The 25146-nt window shown below is 34.0% G+C and overlaps 1 protein-coding gene across 7 annotated transcripts; it reads left to right on the forward strand.

Moving 5' to 3' along the window:
* The first annotated feature begins 1142 nt into the window (after positions 1–1142).
* LOC142982875 (facilitated trehalose transporter Tret1-like) lies at positions 1143–18947 on the forward strand. Of its 7 annotated transcripts, none has more exons than XM_076129586.1 (8): positions 1143–1361; positions 2187–2317; positions 12279–12493; positions 14149–14463; positions 15615–15747; positions 16199–16407; positions 17750–17938; positions 18644–18947. In XM_076129586.1, exons 2-8 carry the CDS (start codon positions 2224–2226, stop codon positions 18875–18877), a joined length of 1389 nt encoding a protein of 462 aa, XP_075985701.1. In that variant the 5' UTR covers positions 1143–1361; positions 2187–2223; the 3' UTR covers positions 18878–18947. The 7 variants fall into 7 exon arrangements, with proteins under 7 accessions (XP_075985701.1, XP_075985700.1, XP_075985703.1 ...); XM_076129585.1 differs by having other exon boundaries at positions 1143–1331; XM_076129588.1 differs by having other exon boundaries at positions 1143–1318.
* The last annotated feature ends 6199 nt before the right edge of the window (positions 18948–25146 follow it).

The raw sequence follows: 25146 nt of genomic DNA on the forward strand, positions 1-25146 counted from the left end.
TTATAACAATACTGATTGATCATGCTTGTTGTAGTAAGAGAGTACACTTGCTTCGTGTCTTCACTTTTCACTTATTTCTTCGCGTTGAAAGTTGTTGGTAACTACTTTTAGATATAAAACGGCAGTAGCGCGATTATCTCTTCACTCGATAGTATCGAAAAGCAAGGGTTTAAAATTAAAAACTTGAAAAGAGTAGTACTCGAAGTATACGCTTATTAGTTTTTCATTCAACATTAGCAGATAGTAACTCAATTGTCAATAGTCAATAGTTGTAGATAATCATGCTTCTGAAAGTCTCTTACAATTAGTTACAATCAAAATACATTGCAAAGAAAACTTATGTATCAAATTATTCCATAGAATATTATAGTAAAATAATGATAATAATCTTTCCGTTACCATTTTATTAACTCGTATAATTGTGCATTTAACTAGCCAGGCTGTTAAAAAACATCATAAAAACCTTTGTTGACCACGCATCAATGATAATTCAATAACAGACGTAGTTATTTTTAGCCGATAATCTAGTGCTATATTTTCTTTTTGCATTGAAATAGATATGACCGTTTATACATAAACCGTATTTTCATAAAACTTTTTATATTAGACCTGCGTCTTAATAAATGATTATAAGAAACTAGCTGACCCACGCAACTTCGCTTGCGTCACATTAGAGAGAATGGGTGAATTTTTTCCCCGTTTTTATAACATTTTTTACTGGTACTCTGCTCCTATTGGTCGTAGCGTGATGATATAAATTTTAGCCTATAACCCTCCTCAATAAATGGGCTATCTAACACTGAATTTTTCAAATTGGACCAGTAGTTCCTGAGATTAGCGCGTTCAAACAAACAAACAAACAAACTCTTCAGCTTTATAATATTAGTAAAGATATCTTCTGCTTTACATACTTTACGTAGTAAGCCAAAGTATACCAATAATTAGCCAATTTTCAACGCATAATTTCCCCAAAACTATGTATAAGACATATTGTTCAGTTCCTATCTCTGTCTTCTTCAATTTTACTATTAAACCAAACCAAAAACTCAATCTATTTTCCAAAACAAATTTTGATACACGAACAGAATCTATTTCTTAAAACTATTACTCACGCTTGCATTCAACGCACAGACTAAACAGTCTAACTCCTGCGCATTTGATCGGCTATCGTGTCTCGCGTCGATCGTCACTACTTGCTTATTTACCAACTAATATAACACTACTATAAAAAATATAAACAAACGATTTTGAATCTATTTACCAAGTGTATAAAGTGTAAATTAGATTACAGTGTTAAGTGTTCAACTTAGACATACTGGTGACAAAATTCTGTGATTTTTTTTTTATAAATTTTTGTGAAGGTTTTTTTCGATGTTATTGTTATAGTTGTTTTATAAATTGATTTGATATTGTTGGTCGTTAAAATGCAATTTGTGTTATAGTTTTGATAGATTTGCGTCTTGTGTATCTTTATCCAAGTGTTTAATATTGAATCTTCACCAGTTGGAATAAAGACGGTATTTTTATGGTATTGAATTTATTTGGTTTTTAGTGATAATAGTTAGACAATGACAATATAAACAAGCAACTTAATTAAGTAATGATCTAGAAACCAGAATTTCCAATTTGCAAATTAAACTTGTACAAACCGAATAGCACAATTAAATGAATTCTAGCATTAAATTAAAAATTCTTTACACAATTGCAAGATGTAGAACGATACAAGTGCCAATTTAAAACAACGAAACTAGCACTTTTTATAGTACAAAATAAAGTCTAAAATCAATTGTACAATTTGGTCAGCAAATCAAAGGTAGCGCCACAAGATTTCAAGATTAACTCAAAACAATGAACCTACTTGACATTATCAAGTATCAACAAAGATGTGGACGCGTCCTTATCACTGAGACTATAGATAACACCATGTAAATAGCTAACAATTGAATAAAACGACCACAGTACGTCTAGGTTTCCTTTCGGCCAGTTACAGTGTAAAGTTAACGCACTCGCAGTTCATTTTTGGTGTGATTGCTCTACGTATTTGAAGTGATTGCACTGAATGTTTGAAATGATTGCACTCTGAGTGCATCTCTTAAATTTTAAAAGTGTTTTCACAATTTATCTTAATTGTTATTTTAGTGTAGTTACTTAACTACACTAAAATAACAATTACTTGACTGACTTAGTGCTGAAAAGTGAATTAACTGAAAGTTTTGTGTCAAAATGGTGTATACGATAACACAAGTGCAGTTACCACAACAGATTAAGAATGAAAGAAAATGCTGTGTTTGGAAGGAAGTGTTACTGGCGTTTTTATGTAAGTACTTACTAAACTAACTTGGTTTGTCTACATATCTGTCGTTTTCAATAACCTACCATCAGTATGCAACTGCTCTAGTACATAAACCTAGTTTTAATAACAAAATTTAGGCAGAATTATTAAAAGTCCTTCAATCGCATGGATAGTTTACGTTAAGTTTATATTTAGTAAAAACTTGACGCATTTCTAATTTATGTTGTTCAAGTTACTATCGATGTTTTCTAATCACCTTATTATTATTATCTCTGCTCTAATTTTCTAGTAAAATTTGATTGAGAAACTAGTTTCGCAAATTATTTATATAGCGTAGGTTCATTTTATCACACGAATTTCATCTTTTTTTTTAAATTATTTGTACTTCACTCAATACACAATCAAAACAAATCTCAACTCATCAGTATTTTTAACTAACATAATTTCAGAATTTTGGTATATTAAAAATATAAACGCGAAGTAACTATTGTACAGTCAAAACGCTTTAAAACCAAAAGAAAACTAAAAATCTCTTTATTTACTACACATGACCCACATACAAAGTTCGGTGCAAAGTCCCTTCTGAAACACTAAGCTTCTTACTCCATAATGCCTTTTGTCCCTTCCGTGGATATTGTCTGTAGATTTGTCACTCCTGTCCGTCCCGTGTCAAGGGCTTGGCTTCATAGTGTGAGGATGTTTGACGTTGTTATAAATTGTTCTTGTTGTGTTGAGGTTTTGTGTTGCAAGCTGTTGAGTTTGTTTTGATTGTAGGATTTCTTTAGTGGTATGGAAGATTTTGGGAACTTTATTTTACCTTCGATTCTACAACAATATCAGAGATGTGTGAATTTTGATATAGCAGAATAAAGTACAGAAATATTTAATCAATTTAGGATGGAATTAATCGATTTTACTTTACCCGATTCTAAAAAGGGTTGGACATGACTGTGCGGTGGCAGTATTTCTTCAATATACCTACAGATGTTTTATTTTATTTAATTTTTAGTACATTTTCGGAGCCTTAAGACGTAATTTCATGTTACTCAATTCTTGTAGGAAACAGTAATAACCCTGCCTACCTTTGACATCATCGACATCAAAAATTCACATAAAACCTTTTTATACCGACAATGTAAATCATTTATAACAACACAATACATCTGGAACTATGCCCAACCACGAAATTATCTGCACAATACGGGTATGAACCTACGACCTTCCAGTAGCGGATGTTAAAAAATATTATGAATGAGCTACTGGGCCATGTGGTAGCTGAGAATAGCTGAGTCAGTTTTTCTATTTTAGTTTTAATGTTATTAAATAACGCTAACAACGAATTGAGACGTTTACTAGATGGTAAAAACAGATTTTTAACTCTAGTCAAATTGTTCATATCTAGTTTCATCTACCGGTAGGAAAACAATCACTGGTTTTCTTTTTTTTTAAGACAACGCCCGCACTAAGAATTGCTCTTGTATCGTGGGGACTTTTACAAACAACGGACACAAAGCACAACCAGATCCGAAACAATTATTTGTGGATCGCACAAATAATTGCTCCGTGTGGGAATCGAACCCACGACCTCCCGTTGCAGTGGTATCAGCGTGGCGACCTAAACCACTGCGCCACGGAGGCAGTCCATTCATAGATTAACCAATTTGTTGTGTGGCTACTACTTGTATAAATTGTAGATTGGTGCATTTAGCAATCGGTGCCTCGGTTGAAACTATTCTTATAGACAGTCAATGAAGTTCAAAGAATAAACCATTTCTTTTAAAATAGTCCAAATAACTCTTTTCTTGAGTCACTAAGAATGTAGGGCGTCCAACGTCACAAAATGGCAGAAAATCTAACTATTCCAGCAGATTCGTTCCAAGTGGAAATCAAACCTCCGACATCCAGGCTTTTGTATCAGCCTTAAACACTGCTATATATAATTATTTTCATAAAAACATATAAATAAATATAATAAAAAAATATTGACGAACAACATGCTTTCCAAATCAAATACACACAAACTAAAACAAAATTGATTGTTGTTATTCATTGTCCTTCTGTCCCTTTTAGGACATAAGCAAGTCAATATTGTCGGAGCGTATTACGTACCAAATATTTTGTACTTCATTAAGGGCTGAAGGGTTCTCTAAAACAACGGGAAACGACGAATAAATTCAATTACTTAGGATGCTTGTGTTAAGGGTTACTACTGAAGTGAAATATTTGAAAATATTCTGGAGAATATCTTACTACATATCACTATTACTTCGCTACATATTGTAAAACTGTCTGTTTGTACCCGACTTTTGTGTTTCTGTCTGTCTGGTCGCAATAAATTCAAAATATACTAAAATTATTCGATTTATACAAACACATAGAGGAGTTCTCGAACAACGTTTAGGTGTATAACTTGTTAAGGCCGGCCAAGTTTAACCCAGATGAAGATGGGGCAGTGTGGTTTATAAAATATAATTAAGACTAGCCAATCACGAATGACATGAAGTCATAAGTTTGAATCCTAGGTCAAATTGCGTGTAGGCCGCCGCCACCTCCTCACCGACCAACGAGCCCGATAGTGGTAGTCTGCCCACTCCCAGGCTCTGCGGTCCCACCACCAGCCGCCATGGGTTAAGAGCCGGGTCCGACCGCCCGACCCCCGGCTCCCCACGGCAATATTAATAGAAATTATGAGTAGCTCGTTAAGTTTCTAATTAATTGAACAATTGCTCAATAGTAATATAGATATTTTATAGTAAGTCATTAATTACACCATTCTATAATTTATTGTCATTTCTTGGTCGGAAAACTGTGGTTTAACTGCTCTAAGAACACAAACCGCAGGTTTTAATGTTACAAAATAATTGTGTTATTATAAAAAGTTGTTTGCGATGTGAAATTTTTTTGTTTAATGCAATTCAACAACTTAGTATAGAGCATTGATAAAAAGTCCGCGGCTGGCGGAGTTGCAGCTACTTTATTTTGGAACAGCCTGAAATTTATTAATTGTTATCTAGATAAGTCATGCATGCTAGGGTTCTATACTTAGTTGTCAGACTACAATGCGTATTCCCAGAACCAAATCTATCACTCTGCAAAATTCTAACAAAATTTACTTAGCTATTATTGCGTAAGAACTTAACATACATACTTACTTTCACATAATTTATTTTATTAGATACATAGATCTAAATTTAATTCTTAAAGGTACCTACATGAAAAGACGGACTTTGATAATATATAACCTGACACTAATGTAACTAAAAAGTTATATAAATACGAATATCTATTAATAGTATTAGAAAAAGGTGTTAATTTATGAAATTATTATATATTTATTAAGTGTCAAGTGATTCAATCATTGACTGAAACTAAAAATAATTTTCAGTATGATCTCAAAATCTCGTTGGTATAAAAATAAAACTATTCGAGCATATAATCTGCAGTTCAATTTCATGGTTCAAGAAAACATATTTCTCATACAACTTCACTCTTATCATTATTGCTTGTAGATGGCGCAGTGGTTAATTTGTCCCCTCGCCACTACCATTGCGTCGGGAAGGCGTGAGTTTGATTGCCATACGGGAAAATTTAAAATAAAATAAAACTTTATAGAATTTTTCCTAACCCGGGAATTGAACATGAAACTTTGTGATCTTCAGTTGCGTACACTTGTCAGAAGTATATATTAATAATAATATTATTATGCTCTGAAGATTGACAAATACGTGTAACAATATTTACATACAAATTCACATGACTTTGCTTACTCATAATCTATTAATAGTTATTTAAATTATATTGATAATTTCCTTATCCTTTGGTCTACAGTGTTCGTTGGTTCGATGTTTCGGTCGGGTAAAAGTTTTGAAGTCCTGTATACAATATATTATTCGACACTGCTTAAATTTTGACACCAGGCTAATTAATCAAATTATTAAACATAACTATGCTTATTCATATTCTTTAAAACAGCCAACTAAAACCACATGTTCAATCATTTTCCCAGTAAAGTCATAACAAACCGAGTTACTATTTACTTAAACATCTGACTAATATTTTGTTGTGACATATTTGTGAAATAAAGACAGCGACTTATAAAAGATCCGTGGAGATCCGCACGTAGAACAGAGTAACAATGTAGTATGAGTAGTTAGTCTGATATCAGTCTGTGAAAACAAATGAATCAGATTTTGTTTGTGGTAGAATTAATGCGATTGAATGAATGAGATGTGAAGCATTTGGACATGGCAATGATAATGATAAATAATATACCTCTAGTCTACATGATGAAGAGCCCCTAAAGCCGTACTTGGTCATCGTAGCGGACTCAAGGACTAACCCCTCCCTCGATTCGGGGGGAGATCTTTGCCGAGCAGTAGAACAGTAATATATCAAAAATATACAGATAGACAAATTTATATTACGAGAAAAAGATAACAGTTAAATTGATTTTAAGGTCCCAAAAAGGTTTTGTTGATAACTTACGTTGATGGTTTTTGTGGGATTCTCCACCTGTCATCGTATAAACACAACACCAAACACATGCTTACTACTAAATCAAAGAGACAATATGACACTGTAATAAATATTCAGAATCTCAAAATAGTAGATCCAATAAAAGAAGTTACAATGGAACCCGCAGCTTCTCGATACAGTTATCAATACGGTGTTAAAAACTACTCTTTGTTTAGATTTTCTTTCTTTTTCTATTCCGTTTAATTTTATGATATGAAACAAGGCATTTTCCTGTGTTGAGGCAAAAATACTTACAGGATAAACAATATAAAACCACGTAACAAATAAAATTACAATAGCGAATAAATCTAGTAATTTTCAAGCCTACATAACAATTTCCTGTAGATTACTTCAGATCTTGAAGGTATTAAAATATACTTAAACAGAATACCTGAGAGATATCGCGTACGAGTCGTATTTTGATAAAATGAGTAACTATAATATAATAATATAAGTAAATACGTCATAGAACAAACATACATGACAGTGGAAAAGTAGATTAGCTACATTTATTTGAAAATTCTTGTCAGGATTTTTGAAACCTACAGCTTTGTTTTAAGTTAAGAAAAACCTGCACCTATCCTCGTGGTTTAACACTAGTTTGAAAGTAACTTTTTATAATTTGGTACTTTGACATTATTTTTTAAACGGGTCAAGATGTATGTACTACATCGGAGCCATAGAATAGCGTGAGTTTGGCATTAAAAATGTACTACAAAAATAGTCAATACACCACAGTACTACAGCCGCTAGAGGACCCATTCGATGTTTGTACAAAATGACTGAATAGCTAGTTGGTTGTCGATACTCCATAGTAGTGGAGAATCGGGCTCCCGGAGTTTGTTGTTAGAAGTAAACTTCCCCAACAACGTGGGACTATAGATTAACTGAAAATAAGTGAGTGAATTTCATGACCCACTTTTTATTCTACAAGAAGTAAATAAGATCTGATTTAGCTCTCGTAAATGGTACTATTCTAAAGGTCAGGTGTGGCACCGACGTCTTTACGTGCTCTTTGAGGCATGAAGATACAAACTTTAAATTCATAATTCCATTTCATTAGATTCACTAAGATTTTTTATTGGGGAATCGAACCTGAGGCCAAAACATTACCAACCGCGCCAGTAAGACATTTCTTACAATAACTCCGTAATATTCATATTTCAGTCACATCATATTCGCCAACCCTGTCTGAAACACGTGGCGTCCGCCAGTAGGTACTAATAGACCAAATGAGACGGTAAACGTACGGGTACGGCTAATTACAGACCTTTACCGCTCCATCAAGATATCTAGGTTATTATGTAATTGTAGTATTTGTTTATAATAGACAAGTTAAGTAGATTTCGCGAGGACATTTCATTGATGGATGGACTGCTAAGTGGTCTTTGTGCTTCGAAATTCGATTTTGGTTTCTACGAGCTCACGTGTAGTAAAAGCATGTGACAGCAGAAAAATCTCTGAAAAAACTCATAAATGCTTCAAATTATTTTGAAACTACGCTTACCACTGAAAAAGTTTACAGTTTCTATTGGTACCATTAAAAAAATACCCAATAACCTAGCCTTAAAATAAATAAGTAAAGGTTTAATAGGCCTGTTTTGACAGGGTATATTATTAAGATTGATGATTGATTAAGAAACCCTCGGATGGTATTCCTAAAAAACTATGCGTGAAAAAAGAAATTGTTAGTATATATTTATGCCAGGTGAGATGGAAGACAAATGCCTAATCCAATATTGAATAAAAAAACATTACTAAAAATATTAGGTCGGGGAAAAAGTCTTTTCGCATTATAGTATGTATGAACTTGTAATAAAACCTCTTTGGCTTCAAGAATCACAAATGAGTACACGGTTCATTAGGTTTCTTTCAGTGAGCTCGTGAGTTTCCCAAATATCGAGCTTTATTGTGTAGAGAAAAGATTTTAAAAAGACTTTTTCCCCGACCTAATATATTATTCTTCATTTTTGCTTCACTGTGAACCCTATAGTCAATACAGACTATCAACAAATTGGCGCGATTGGTTTGAATTGGGCGGTGTACGTCGTATAATTAGACTAGTCTACGAGGACTCAATTGTAGACGAACTAATCAGTAAGTGACCTTGATTGATGAGGTCAAGGTCACAGAGAATTATGGCGTTAATTATTTTCTATACCCCATTTGTATGTTCTGATTATTTATCTTAACTATATTAGTAGCAAAAATTGAAATGGGTCAGTTGCGAGTCGGACTCCCGCAAATTAAAGGTTTTATATTATGTTTAAATAACCAAGAATTTGTATACGAAACCCACTTTAAAATATATTTTTATTTGTAAAAATATGAGCAGTCAAGACCACGCAAGTGGTCGCTGGTTTGAACCCCAGGAAAAACACCAATGACTTTTCAAACGTTGCATGCCTAAGAGTTCTTTAGAACAGTTCTTGAAGGATTGCAAAGTCTCCAACCCGCATTTAGCCATCGTGGTGGACTCAAAGCCTAACACCTCCCTCATTACGGGAGGAGACTCTTGCCTAGCAGTGGGACATTAATGGGTTAAATTTATAATTTATATTATAATTGTAAAAATATATGCCGTCCAACTATAACACTTTCTTGAGAAACCTGCAGCAATTCGGCAACCACATCATGCAGCCGTGTGACAGACTGACGGACAGTGAAGTTATGAGTTTTTTACCCTTTGTTTAAGAATCCTTGAAAATAACTTATTAAAACAGAAGAGTTGATTTTTTTATTTAGCTTATAAATGATGATTTATAAAAGGCTTTTATTTGCACATATTTTCATTTCCCAATTCAGAATAAAATAAATTGTCCATGCAATTCAATTAATTGAGCATTGTATCAAATGTAATTGCGGGCCCATTAGTGTTAATTACAAAATTAAATTATTCGGCTACAGCTGATGAAATACTTTTCGACCTTATTATGTCACGCGGTCTTTTGGTAGCCAAAAAACAAATTATTTAAAAATATTGACTGGCGTTATCTTTTATTGAAGTTCTAACTGTAGAAGGTAAATCTAGTAGGCAATGGCCAATAAAATTAGCTGCCAGAAAAATATTTGTTGTGGCTATAACTGGATGAAACTTACATGGATTTTAATTCGGCTTTTTGGCGTTGCGTGATAAGACGTTGTGTCACTACAGAATAATGAAATGGATACGTGGATTATGTAGCGCGATTTCCTTCTGTCGAAACTGTCGATTTATTGACAGTGACATTTAAAATGTTTTCAAAAATTGGTTCCTACCGCTTTTTTTGCAATAGGTAACTGTCGAGCATCGAGAGTGACATTTAAAATGTTCTCAAACATTGGTTCCTATCGCACCAGCTTAAGACGCAGATCAGCTTTTCAGACGAAACTTGATATTAATTTGCCGGTTGTCGATTGTCAATAGTAGTAGAAATTGCCCCTCAGTAAGGATTAGTGTGGGGATGTCATGACTATTCAGGTCGTTTCCAACGTGCGAACTACGTCATAATCAAAAGAATCATAGGAATATAACAATGTGTAAGTGCGAGCGAAAGACTCCGATATAATGACATGACTAATTTCGCACGTTTGAAATGGCCCAAGAATAATGTCCCGCTACAGATATTAAATGCCTTCTCATTATAACTGACAATACCTCTGCATAACGCTTAAAGAATCTTACAATAGAAAACAAGCAATGAAAAAAACAAACAACATTCCTCTACACATAAACACTGGTATAGTCAAATAGTTGCGGAGTTGATAAATGGCTACACAGTTCGTGTTACGGAAATTATAAAGAGCCGGGTTTGTTGACGGTCAGTCTGTTGTGACATTGAATAGAATGTTAGGTTTGTTTTGTTTTGATTTTTGTTTCAAAGAGAGTGAGGAAAACTTTACTAAGATATAAGGTGCAATTAACTATAGAGAACAATTTCTGAAGGATAAGAATTAATAGGGAAGAGAGTCGTGTTATGTGACTATGAGCGGACCATGTATAAGCCGTATAGGATGCTGATTTTCGATTCGATTCCCGGGGCGGGTAAAGAATCCTTCTATTCATTATTTTAACTTCTGAAGTTAGATTTTGGATCTAGAAATACTTATTTAAATAGCCTCGCCCTCTGGTAATGATATTATGATAATATCGTAAATAAAACTTAATGTATTCAATTTTCCTAAAAAAACATTGTAAAACTGAATGGCATTGGCAATTCAAAAAAGAAAAAATCTCAAAAATATAGCTTAAGAAATAATTTATACTTAACAAAAATTGCTTTAATTTATATAATCCCTACTTTTTCCTACATTTTTGAGTATCTTAGCATATTTGGAACCTACAAGTGGTTATTTTTCCCATATAGAAAATCACAACATATTACTTCATCAATCAATCAGTAACATTACTTTATCAAAACCTCATCTCATGTAAATGGCTCCATTTACATACATTATGTTTAGGTCTCCAAATAGTACAATCTATACTAATATTATAAAGCTGAAGAGTTTGTTTGTTTGTTTGAACGCGCTAATCTCAGGAACTACTGGTCCGATTTGAAAAATTCTTTCAGCGTTAGATAGTCCATTTATCGGGTTGTAGGAAGGTTATAGGCACCATTACGCTACTACCAATAGGAACAGAGTACCAGTGAAAAATGTTACAAAAACAGGGAAAATTTTGACCCATTCTCTCTTATGTGACGCAAGCGGAGTTGCGCGGGTCAGCTAGTTCTTAGATAAACCTAGTACTAAATCAAAGGACATACCGCAGACAGAGATCTTCTTAACAGGCAATTTCCCTCACTGTCCTTTACTACGTAAATTCTTCACAGACTAGTTACACTTATCAAATCTAGTAAACAGTTGGATTTAACTAGTTAAAGACGTAGGTCTTAGACCCTACGACGTGCCATTCAATGTTATGGTTTGAAGGAAATACGTGATTTATGATCTTTGCATAAATAAATTGGATTAAAATTCTGCTATATTTCATACACATGTATGATATCACGCCTGTTATGTGTATTTGTACACTTACGTCCTATCCTTAGTCCTATTTAAAAGGGGGTGAGCCTATTGCCATATACCGGGACCAAACTACAGGATACTGATAAGCAGCACTCTTCCCTACCGGCAATCGAACCTGAAACTACACTACCTACTACGCCACTGAGGCAGTCAGTCCTGTAGCGGTAACTATATTATTAAGTCCTATAGGAGTGACTTGTAATCACTCCGTGGCAATGGTTAAGGTAGTCGCCGTGACACTACCAAAGCGCCGAGAAGTCGTGCATTCGATTCCCACACGAAACAATCACATTCGATCTACAAATAGTTGTTTCGTATCTGATTGTATTTTGTGTCCGTGTATGTTTGTAAAGCGACACAATGGCAATTATTCTAAATACAGAAGGTATTTAATAAAAAAAATGTTACGAAGTAGCAGTTACTACCCAAAAAATAACAACAATTCTTTTCCCACTTCCAGTCAACATCCCATTCTTCACCCACGGCGTGGAGACCACGAACCTGACGTCATCAGCCCACGCCGGCCACTTCATCAGCAGTCCTCAAAATGAAGAGATATCGTACACCTCCATGGCGATGACTATAGCTGCTGGGGTCACAGCTCCGATATACTGCTATGTGATAGACAGGTTCGGACGGAAGACTGGCATTTTTATTATCAGTATGGTACAAGGGGTGAGTGTTTTAGAACAACTTTTTTTCTATAACAATAGTCTCTTTCTTTTTCTTGTTTAAGATTAAATTTTGTATCGCATAGTTTTTTACGAATGGTATTAAATTCAAAAATTGTAAATAAGTTAAGTAATTATTTGATTCAGTTTTTTTGTGTATTAAAAAAGTATCGTCGAATTCTTTACCAAGGCCGTTCTAAGTTTATATAAAAGACAAAACTTTACAGTTTGATATATCTATAGAAATAGTAATGCGCCTAAACCACGGCCTCCGTAGCGCAGTAGTTATTTACCATTAAAAACTTTACGCTTCTATCTAATTTGAACATTAAAGCAGTTAAATAATTTCTACCTGTTTAAATAATTTCACCACGCGCAAGGGATCACACGGTTACCCCGGTAACCTGTAAAATTCTCCTTAATTATTAAACATACCCTTTTTAATCCCAATTGTGTTACTAAATTTCTTCCTCCATGTGGCCGTAAAACGTATTTTTAAGGATATTATGAAAACATGGAATAATTACCTGAATGGGGAAAATTTAAATAAACATAGGCGGTTTTAAAACGCCTAAGCGTTTTCCGTAAGCAACCTATAAGAATGGTAATGATGTCAAAGGTTTTTGTCAAGACTTTTTAGATAGGCGCTGAAATAAGTACCGTGTCGTTAGGTAAAAAATCTGAATCTGCGAAAACTGTCCTGAAAATCAGAGTTTTTCGGGCGGTCGTAACTGATGAACTAAGCATTCAAGTTATATAAGTCTAGTAAACGTTTCTTCCTGAAACTGAAATCAAGTAGATTGACTAACCAAAAATTTAAAATGTTTGAAGGGGACCAAGATGTAGTTTTATGTTAAGTAGATAAAGGTAAAATAAAAATGATATAAGCTAATTTTATTAAACAAAATGAAAATGCAAGCTGCTACAAGAAACGGCACACAAAAAGATACTTTTAGGCTCCAAGATATGTAATAAGTCTTAAAAATTCGTCCGTAATGTTATTATTTATTTATTTGGGAAAACTAACAATTACTTCCTAATATATATAAGATATATACCTACAAATTAACACCATCTTCGTACAAGAGTAAGCAGAAATAGAACACAATTCAATCAACCTAACATTCGACATAAGATCTTTCTCAATGATTTAGCAAAGGCCTTTGACCCATTGTACTGTCACATTACTTCTGGCTGCCTGATCTACAGATACAGATATAACACAATGGAACAGGGGAAGAGACAAAGGTTTATTACGTTAATTAACAAATCCAATTAACATTAAAAAGTTAATGTATTGGTATCATTAACATTGTTTTATTGGAGACTAGATTTTTTATGTGTTTAAATAGAGGGAAAAAGTTTGCGAAATGATTGTATTATTATTAATTTGTAGTTATAGGAATCTTGCTGAATAAATAAGTCCAATGATACAACGAACTATTAATATTTTTGTTTGGTTTTTTGTTATGTGGCCGTTCAGTAAAAAAGCCTTCATAGGCAATCATTTGTTTCCACCCTGTAAATTTATCTTACTGCAATACTACTTACGTAATTAACTAATGTCAAACTTCTTAACTTAAATGATTTACTTCATACATTTCTAGCATTAGTCTTTTCGTACCGTCATTTCTAACTGATGTTTTATTCCTCTTTCAGATCACCCTAGTCCCACACTTCCTTCTCAACAAGAACAACATCTACGTAGTCCAAATAATTCTTCACATCCTCGCTGGAATTTCTTCTGGAGGACTCTTCACTATACTACCAATATACATCAAAGAAACATCCGTGATGAGAGGCTTCTGCATTTGTTTGATGGTTGTCATGACAACGGTGGGGTATTTGATGAAGATGTTGCTAGTGATGGAAGTGAGGCTGTATCTGATGGTAGGACTGGTGGGGGTACAGTTCTTTTCAATGTTTTTGATGGTGGAGAGCCCGTGCTATTTGGTGATGAAGAAGAAATATGATGTAAGTACTGCAAGTTGCAAGAATTTTTTTTACTTTTTGGCAATTTTTGATCATATTCATATTTTACGCAATTGAGTAATTAATCATAATAATATGCAATTAGTAATTACACCCGTTTGTTGCTAAGTATCAATATATGAAAAGTTGTTTCATGATCAAATCTTAGGCTAGCCTAAAAATAGTTCCTAAACATTATTTTCACAAAAAAAACATAGTGATTGTCCAAAGCATAGATAGAATTTGAGCTTATCATAGTCATTCGTATTATGGCTCGTGCTAACAAGCGTTACCAATTATGGGCTAAAGTTCAATCTTCAAAAATCTTCTAATTCTCATACATCGTTTTATTAAAAAATTATATCCGCACCAAAAATTTATCGCATCTCGATTTTGCAAAAGCTTCAAACAAAAATGTATAGGAACGATTTAAAGTTCGGGCAGAAACAAAGAGACTTAAACGAATAAAGCAAATAATTTACTTTATTGATAACAATAAAAATAAAAAAACAGACATTTGTTTGGAAAGTGGTGCATTCTGTGCAAGTACCGTAAATTAGTTACGTGTCTAGAATTCACTTGGTTGCATCTTAAGAGTTGTGCCAATTGAAAGTTTCTTCTTATTGTGAAGTGGTTTGTTCAAAACTTGGAAAAGAAAATATGTAGATGCTATTGAGGGTATCTCTTTTTAGTTTTAAAACACTCATGTCAATATCGATTGAGTTTGAAAATATACTGCGTAACATTTTAGTATCGAAAATAATCTTGATGAATTTCGTAAGTTATTTTAGATGAAAAAAAAACCATTCTCATAAAAACAATCTAAGGGTTTGGTGAAGTAAGATATTTAAAAAATATTTATTATATACTTGTATTTGGACAGCTTGGTAGTTGACTCAAGCCGGGCCTAGGGCTTGAGTCTACTTGCTTCTTGCTTCCCTAGTAGGACAGTAATAGATTAAATCTTTTCATTTTATTAGAATATCTAGAGGGAGTATGTATTTGATAGTTCTATTGAAGATACACTATTATAATCGAGTTCCTCAATATTTTCTCAGAACTAAACCCGAACTGAATTCTTCTAAAATAATATAACACGCACTTCCTTTGTACTTGAAAACATGAAAAGATTGAAACCATTCGTTTGTTTGCAGGCAGCGCAAAGAAATCTATCAAAACTCAAACTATTGGCGGAAGATGATCCTAATATATCAAAAGAGATATCCAGTCTCAAAGATGAAAGCGATAGGGCGAAATCAAACGGAAAACTCTCTGTTTCCACTGTTTGTGAGTATATCAGATATTTGGTTAAGTGTATTATTTGTTGTTTGAAAGAAATGGGTTTTGCTTGCGGCGGTGCCGGGTAGAATTTCTGCATGGATCTTGAGAAAACACCTGTGAAGGTTTTGTTATATTCTTTCAATGTTAAGTGACTTGTTATTCAATTAGTTACGTATATTTTTTACATCATTTGTAACATCTAATCTTTGTATCTTCAAAAATTCGTAAATATTGTTATAGACTGCGCGTCGATTAATTAAAATTACGAATTAAATTCAAACATCGCTTTAAACACATACTTGCGAAAAACTTAAACCTTTAGATTCACCTTTAATAATTATTAAATTACTTTTTTCACTAGTTATATTATAGGTTAGACCAGAAGTGCGTCAAGGCACTGCACTTAGTCCAACAAAATTCTATTTCACATACTTATTCACATTATCACCAATTACAGACCGAACTAAAATCTGGCTGGACGGCATCAAGATAGGCTTCGTGCTGTACACCGTGAACGTGCTCTGTGGAAGTATTCTGTTCCTTGACCAGCACAAAACATTGATGCAGTTGAAACTAGTTGCAGATCCTGAAAGCACGCTAGTCCTCGCTTGCTTGCTGGGAGGGAGTGTGTGCTGTCTGATTAGTATTACTTTCTTGGATAGAAAGGTTGGTTCTTTTTGTTTCCTAATGTTGTGCGTGTCTGTAATTGGCATAAGTATATGCCCTTGTATAATCTACAGAAATTATTGTAATTGTTGATGTTTATTCTGACATGCCTTATAAATAAATATAGACAACTCCCGCACTAAGAATTGCTCTTGTGTCGGGGAGACTTTTATAAACATACAAACAACGAACACAAAGTATAAACAGACCCGAAACAACTATTTGTGGATCGCACAAATAGTTGTTCCTCATGGAAATCAAAATCCATGACCTCCCGACGCATTGGTAGTGGCGTGGCTACCATCTTAGCCACTGCGCCACGAACACACCGGCATGGTATTCAATCTTTATGGATTTAACAACGTGATGATATCCTGATGATTTTTTCTTTATATTAGTTTATCTGAACCATTTATAACGAGTAACCCTATGAAGTTGTGGTTGATAATGTTTTGTGTCCAAATATAATGTTTACCTAGGTTTCTAGATTCTAGGCCTTTTCGACCAATGTTTATCGTGATTTGAAAGCAGCAGCAATGAAAGAGCAAAAAATATAACTTGCTTTGTAAAATGCAAAATAGTTGTATTCCAATTGGTATTCGAAATCCTATCTATTTTTAGTATTGACTGAAAAAGTGTCAGCAACAATGTTTGAAATGTTTTTTTGTCGGTTCGCTTTTTTTGACCGTCGGACATTTATTACAAACTATTTGTTTGGTGTTTTATAATACATACGGATAGATGTTTTTTGTGAAACGGGATTATATTGCACAATGCATACTATACCACTCATGATTATAATGAAAATTAGAGAGAGGAGGTCGTGGCTAAGTAACAACAGCCGTACGGAACGATCTCTGAGGTTAAGCTACGCTTACCCTGGTTGATTTGTGGATGGGTGACCATTATACACATCCGTTTCTCCGTGTTTCAAAAAGCATTTTAAATTGTGGTTCCCGGCTGTCATTTTCAATGATCTCCGTCAGTCCATACCATTAGTCAGAAGCTACTTTTTACCGAGGTGTATCGTGTTAGGTTACCCAGCAAACTGTGTTGTGGTAGTCAGATAGGCTGTCGCTCAATATAAAATACTGGTATTCAACTGCACCCGGTGAGACTAGAAGCAGAATCCGACATAGCTGGAAGAAAGGCTAGGCTGATTGATTCTCTTTCTCCCATCGTATTGTTAGTGGTCAACCTAAAGTCAAAGTTGTTGTTCTTTGTTCTCTTTCACCCATCTATGAAATGACCACGCCAAGGTTTGCTTAACCCACAGATCGTTTACCAAATGGTGAGCACAACTGGCTATTGATTGATTATTTATGCTTTACGTCTATTCCAGTACCTTCTGACCCTGGGCTACGTCATCATCACCTTGTCCACGGGAGTCCTGGCCGTGTACACACAAGCAGAGATGGCAATCAACTCACTGAGAGAAGTTCCTGTCATTTCCTTGGGTATCCTGGTCTTCGGCTACGGTATCGCTTGGGGTCTACCTACTTTGTTGGTGGTGGAAATGTATAATATGGAGGTAAGAATCTCAAGTGTTTGATGTTTAATGTTTGTTGCGAACAGGCAGACAGACGCGGAGAAGAGACTTTATTTTTTTAATTAGCTGACCCGCGCAACTTCGCTTGCGTCGTAAGAGAGAATGGGTCGTAATTTTCCCCGTTTTTGTAACTTTTTTTACTGGTACACTGTTCCTATTGGTCCTAGCATAATGGTATATAGTCTATAACCTTCCTCGATAAATGGGCTACCTAACACTGAAAGAATTTTTCATATCGGACCAGTAGTTCCTGAGATTAGCGCGTTCAAACAAACAAACAAACAAACAAACAAACAAACAAACAAACAAACAAACTCTTCAGCTTTATAATATTAGTATAGATATAATATTAGTATTAAATTAAAATTAAAATTATAAAAAAAAAAAAAAAAAAAAAATTAGTATAGATATGTATTGATATTATTACTACACCAAAATGCCTTTTGGCTTGGCCTTAATTGAAAAAACCTTTCTTTAAGATTACGTCTTAAGGGAATTCTATTTCTTTTATAAACAAGGTCTATGGCTTACTTGTATTTACAAGCCATCATCTACTTAAAAAGCTGATATTTTCGTAATTGAGCAGTAGTATTGCTATAATAATTGACGGCGTGTTTTGAAAACATTTTTAAAAAATTCAATAACATTTTAAGATAATACTAATACTTATTTAATCTATTTTTTCAGATCCGAGCAACATTCATCGGAATAATCTACTTCTACTCTCAAGTAATAAAACTGGCCCACGTCCACACCTTCAAGTATCTCGAAGACTTCGTCGGCGTATACACAATGTTCTACATCTTCGCATGTGTCAACATGTACGGGGTGGTGTATACGCTCTTTGCAGTCCCGAACACAAAGGGCAAAAGTGTAAAACAAATAGAAAAGCAATTGCGAAGACCGAAGCTACCCGCTTAAGACATTTTGGTATTAAGGCATTGTACATATTTAAACTAAAATTACATGATTATATTTATTCTGTTATTTCTGAGTGTGTTGTTATTGGCCTGTCATTGATTGTTCCTTTAGGAAAATTAATAGCAAAGTGTTTATCAATAATTCAATCCTTAATTCTCGGATTAAAAAATGTCATAAGTTAATTGCAATTTTATAAAAAGAAACGGTAGTTTTGCTTCCTACAGACCTTAAACATTTTTTAAAGTCGCATAACTATCGCATTTGCAAAATACCTACAATAATGGTTCTCTAATATGTTTTCAATTTCAAAAATACAAACTGACACACAAATCTTCACTTAAAACCTAGAAACTACCTCATAAAGATAACAAACAAATTGAACAGCATAAAGAAATAAATATCACCGTAACACATTCGTAACATTTTATCTTCGTAAAATAAACGATGTGCCGCTCGAATCACATTATACATCTCGCTTACACTGATTGAGTTTTATTGCAATGACATATGAATGAGCGTGAATAAATTACTACCACGATTCGATGTATCGAGTTCCGTATAGGAAAATTGTACGAAAAGTAGAGAAGATTGACTGACTGACTGACTTGAATGCCTCTGTAGCACAGTCGGTAGTGTATCTCGTCGCTTATCAGAAGGATTCGGTTTCAATTCCGGGGCTGAGTTCAGTATTAAAGATCTTTTCTAGTCTATACTAGGAACATTTAAATGCCACGTAACGTTCACTTTTAATGGCAAAAGACTTTTACATGGAGCAACTGCTTATCTGACCTCCACAACCCAGTTACATGGATTATAATTAGATACACCTCGGTAAAATAGGTTAAGAATTTTAAGCTTCTGAGTGTATAAGGATTGTCATAGATCTTTAACCCGCAATTTAACGTGCCTTTGCAACACGAAAACATAGAAAAAAACGGTATGTTATATCGTTGTATCAGTGTATAGCCTAGATGAGTATTAAAAATAATTTAAAAAATGTTAAACTTTATTAAAACAGAGATTATAACAGATTGTTTCATGTAAATAAATAAATACTAAATCCTATGTCAAGCCCAATATAAGTAGAACTTAAGTCGAGAATGCAATGACTGTTTCCACGTAATCTAATCTACCAAAATACCTATTAAGTAGTGCATATAATATTTATCTTGTTGCAATATAACACCCACGAATTATTCCACTTTTAGAACATTCAGGATAATCAAGGTTGTTCAGATAACAGTTTCATCAAAACTCAATATCAATCACTCCCACGGTCAAACACTTAAATGTTATATGAACCGCGATATGACGTCATTATGTTGCATTTTTTTCGAAATTATATTTTATGACAACATTGTCAAACAACAAAGCTTTACAAGCTATAAATATTAGTTTTCATTATATCCATGGCAGCTTAGCCTTTCTTTCAACTATATTGGAGTCGGCTTCCAGTCTCACCAGGCGCAGCTGGATACCAGTGTTCTACATGGAGCGACTGCCTATCTGACCTCCACAACCCAGTTACCTAAGTTATAACACAATACTCTTTCGTAAGACTGCTTGTCAGACTTTCAAGTTTATATTATATGCATGTAGATATCATAAACAGCAGTTAACATCTCCAAATACATAGAACCTTTGTTAAAATTTAAATCAGCGAAAAGTATTAATCCGAAACAATATCACAATGGGAAGGGAAAGGTGTGCGACTGCAGATCGCTATGTTTGTATCCCGGACTTGGCAATTTGTTTTTAGGTTTTTCAAATTGAGTTAAAACATTTTAGTGTTAGATTTAAATAACGTACCCGGTATATTGCAATATTTTGGCCTCTTTTATTGCACCTCTAGCTACACCTTCAAACCCAACAGGCCTGATGTTCTACAAAGGAAACAAGATCAGAAAAAACATTTTCAAAAGTTTTTACGGAACTCTAAAAGCATTTCCTTCATTATTCGCATGGATTACCCAATGTGTACAGTCGGCATATTAAACTGCTTATCAGTCGATATTCATATTTATAGTGCACGTGTGACGTGTGCTTATCTATATAAACTCTTGTGTTATTGGGACATTGCATGATGCACTGAAGTTAATGATTCAACTGGATTATAGGTTATTGACCTTGAATTGGACTTTTTATAGTACTGTCTCTATGGTTGAAGTCTTTATGTTACTGTGTCGCTTTTCTGTCTGAATTATCGAGTATCGTCAAACGACTATCAGTGCCTCTATCGGAAGCCGTGAAAATCATTTTTGTTGTACATTTTAAATGTTAAACAATCGATACTCGACAATAACGATTGTAAAGAATCGAGCCATTGGAAGTAAAATATTAATATTTAGTTACGTTCTGACAAATGGCACATGAGAGAAAAGACTAGTGTTAAGAGAGGCTACCGTACCCTGCCTATTCCTTTCTACTTTTATTTAATTTTAAAGGTATTATTTTTAAACATCTTTTTTTATTGCAAGGTGCCTAAATTGACAAAAAAACTAACCTAAAATTATTTTATGAACGGAATTTTACACCTATAATTTAAATCTTGCATACGGTCCATTACATTATTTATTCGTCTATTTAAAATATAAGGTAGAAAACAGCCAGTGTCATACTAAACGAAGTCCTCTTCTTTTCACAGTTTGTCAATTTTGAAACTTCATGAAACCCATTGCCAATTATAATTATGCCAGTGACAATTATAATTACTCTCAAGACGCTGTGGTTTATGTTCTATTCATTGTCTTAGTGCTGGTGTAAGTGCGCTGGGGTTTCTAATGCGTGTTGAGACTGCTCTTTGAATTTACGATGATACTGCTAACTGAAATTGGTTTGAATATTGGGAACTAGGTTTATATTAAAATCTGTCCTGAGAAAGCACAGTACTGCTCCACTTCCAGATCCTGGTAAACGTAGCAACCAGTTCCTATTTCCTCCTATACGCTGCAAAACTTCGTTTGCTAGACGACAATATGACAGCCTAGCCTGCAAACTAAATAATTCTTTAAACAAAAAACTAAAATTCACAAAACTAAGTAAATACTCCATCAAAGAAAAGTTGAAAAAATGGTTACTACAACTCGACTACAATAAGACAGAAGATCTCTTAGCATTCACCACTTAAAGACTCCATTATAGACATCATTCATCATATCATTGACATACTCCAATAACGCATACCTCTCCGCAAACTTAATATTCTGTTCTATCTCACAAACACACACACACACAACACACTCAAACGCACACACACCACACACACAAACACACACTCACATACACACATATTCTCACACCCCACACTCACACTCACACACATGCGCTCGCACACATGCGCTCGCACAAATATATGCACGCATGCACTTGAATCCCACATCCACAAAATTCTTTAATTCTGTAACATGATTCACGGTTTGAACCCTGTTGCCCAACATACAGGCTTAGCCTAGTTTGGGAATCAGTTGTATTGTCATATGTGAATTTAAATGGGAAATAAAGATATTATTATTATTATTACTATTGAGGAAAGGCCTTTGGGCAGCCTTTGGTAGAACATCGTGTTTTTTAGCGCAAATATATTTTTTAAAGTTATAAGATTAAAGTAAACACTTTCTTTGTAATAAGCGTGTATTTTTTTATTGTTTCATTCAAACATGCAAGTTTCGTTTTGAGCAATAACACAAGGAGAGTTTACTATTTTATTTATGGAAATATTTTTCATTTAAAGCAAACAATCATTTATGGGAAACATCCAAAAAAGGTATCAAAATTGCTGTTATTATGCAATCCATAATGAATGAAGGCGCAGTGGTTAAGCTGATGGCCACGCTACTAATATTGCATCGGGAGTCGTAGGTTCATTCCCAAACGGGACAAATATTTGTGTCATCCACAGATACATTATTGCTTCAGGTCTGATTGTTCTTCGTATTTGTTGTTTGTATGTTTGTAAAACTCCCCGTAACACGATCAATTCTTAGTACGGGAGTTGTCTTGGTAGAGAAAAATGCTTATTTTATAAATTTGTCTCTGAAACCATGCAATAGTAGGTATATCTGATTGATGATAACAGCACAATTCAAATGCGATTTAAACGATATATTATTTGAACAATAAATAAAGTTGACACATTGTTTTGTTTTGCGATGAATGTTGAAGACAATTCTTTGCAATATTAGATTTCAAATTCGGTGATTCATGCGTGTTTTAAGCGTAGAGATAATACTAATTTTATTTAGGTTCTAATATTTGTGTTGCTGTTTAAAGAAAATACGAGTCTATTTGGTTTATTTATTTTTGTGATTATATTATTTTGACTTCGAATAATAATAATAATTTGAAGGGTTTTTTTTGTGGAGATCAGATACGAACTTAGATAGATTAGAATATAGATATTTATGGATAAAAAAAAATATTTTTTAATCCAGGACCTTCCTACTACTTACTTGGCAAGGGTCTCCTTACAAGGGAGGGGTTAGGTTTTGAGTCCACCACGCTGACCAAAAGTGGATTGGGGATTGTTATTTGTAATAAATATATCAAAGACTTGTACTGTATTTACATTTAACATGACCTACACTCTTCATTAAGGACAAAAAAAAAACACTTCTTACTCTTAAAAACTTGTCAACATTAATGCTTATGACTGTACGCAGTGCACATTAGTGAATACCACACGCCACATCCAACACGTCATTACATGTTGATGAATGTTTCACGTCGCTAATCCCGCTACATGCTATTTATGAGCGTGTTTAAAATGTTCACGTTGAAAAAGTGGGCAATTTTGTGAACAGTAGCAATTCTTTACCGTTGGTGCTAAATGGTAAAGAAAGTGACATTTAATGTGAATCTACCTAAAGTAGTACCCACGGTACCCGCCAGAGGTGTTTATCATGTTTTCATACAGAATTTAAGAACAGCCGGTTGTCGAAAGCAGTAATGGACCTAGAATAGTAACACTCACCGGTCAACCGATCAGTAAGTAAAGAAAGCTTAGCGTGGACGTTCTATAGACGATAAACAAAAATCAGAGGCAGACTCGGGAATCCAACTAGAGTCCTCATGAGTTACAGTCTCGTAATTAATACATACTAAGTAGTCTAAAAGATAGAGGGAATTAAAGAAGAGAATGACAATTAAATCCCACAACACTGTGTTATATATAGCAATACAATAAAAAAGAATATTTACGTTTTCAAGGTGTATCGTCTTATAACCCTGGTAACTGGGTTGTGGAGGTCAGATAGGCAATGGTTTCATGTATAAAATACTGGAATTCAGCTGCATCCGGTGAGACTGGAAACCGACTCCAACATAGTTGAAAAAAAAGCTAGCCGATGATGATAATGCAACGTAACGTTACAAAAAATAACACAATATAACAAATCTTATCAATGAAAGGCTAGGATTTGTTTTAACACTGTTGGCTTCTATGTGACAAGTGGGTTCAACATGTCACGTCAAGATTCAGAGGATAAAGATTGTTTTATTTGTGTGGTCAGGAATTAATCTCTTGTCAAATTGTTCAAGGTATATAATTTGTATTGACATTTGATCTTACAAAATTGGAAATGGGAAAAAACTATGTCTTTTGGAAGTATTATGTCCTATTTCACTTCTGGATATGTAAGTAAGTATCAGTTCTTCGGGTAGAAATCAGACAATATCGGACACTTATTCATAGTTTGTATAACTGGTCCAATAATACCTATAGCTTCTTAGACTTTGGTAGTCACTTTTTGGATGCCAGATTAAAAGCAACAGCGTATAAATAAAAAAAAAATAATGAGTTTACAATACATACCTACATGTGAAGAAGGAACGACGACTCCCGGCACAGGACTTTATATGTCTAAAAGGAGAAGTCTTTCCCACATAATCTAAATATTGTATTTAACCAAATAAAACATTTTTTTATAATATCTCTTTCTGCTTGGCCTTAAGCCGAACACCTCGGTTAAGAACGGGTCGGTGACTTGGCAGCCCCTTGAGAAAATATTTATTGAACAACTTATTATTACTATTTTTAACTCCCGACTACTGATGTAAAAGGCAAAATTATACCCAACTCGGCTAACATAGGCTTAATACTGTGTTAAACATTTAACATAAATTAGTTGTAACCAAATACTTAGTTCTTGATTAATACCAGAATTTATAATACTAAGCCCTAACTTAGATCTGAAACATGGATTTCATAAGCAAAGTTGTATCTAAACACATTATGATCAAACTTAGTTCGTAGTTAATCAAGGAAAACAAGA

Source organism: Anticarsia gemmatalis, chromosome 22 (assembly GCF_050436995.1).
Source record: "Anticarsia gemmatalis isolate Benzon Research Colony breed Stoneville strain chromosome 22, ilAntGemm2 primary, whole genome shotgun sequence".
Classification (NCBI taxonomy): Eukaryota; Metazoa; Arthropoda; class Insecta; order Lepidoptera; family Erebidae; genus Anticarsia; species Anticarsia gemmatalis.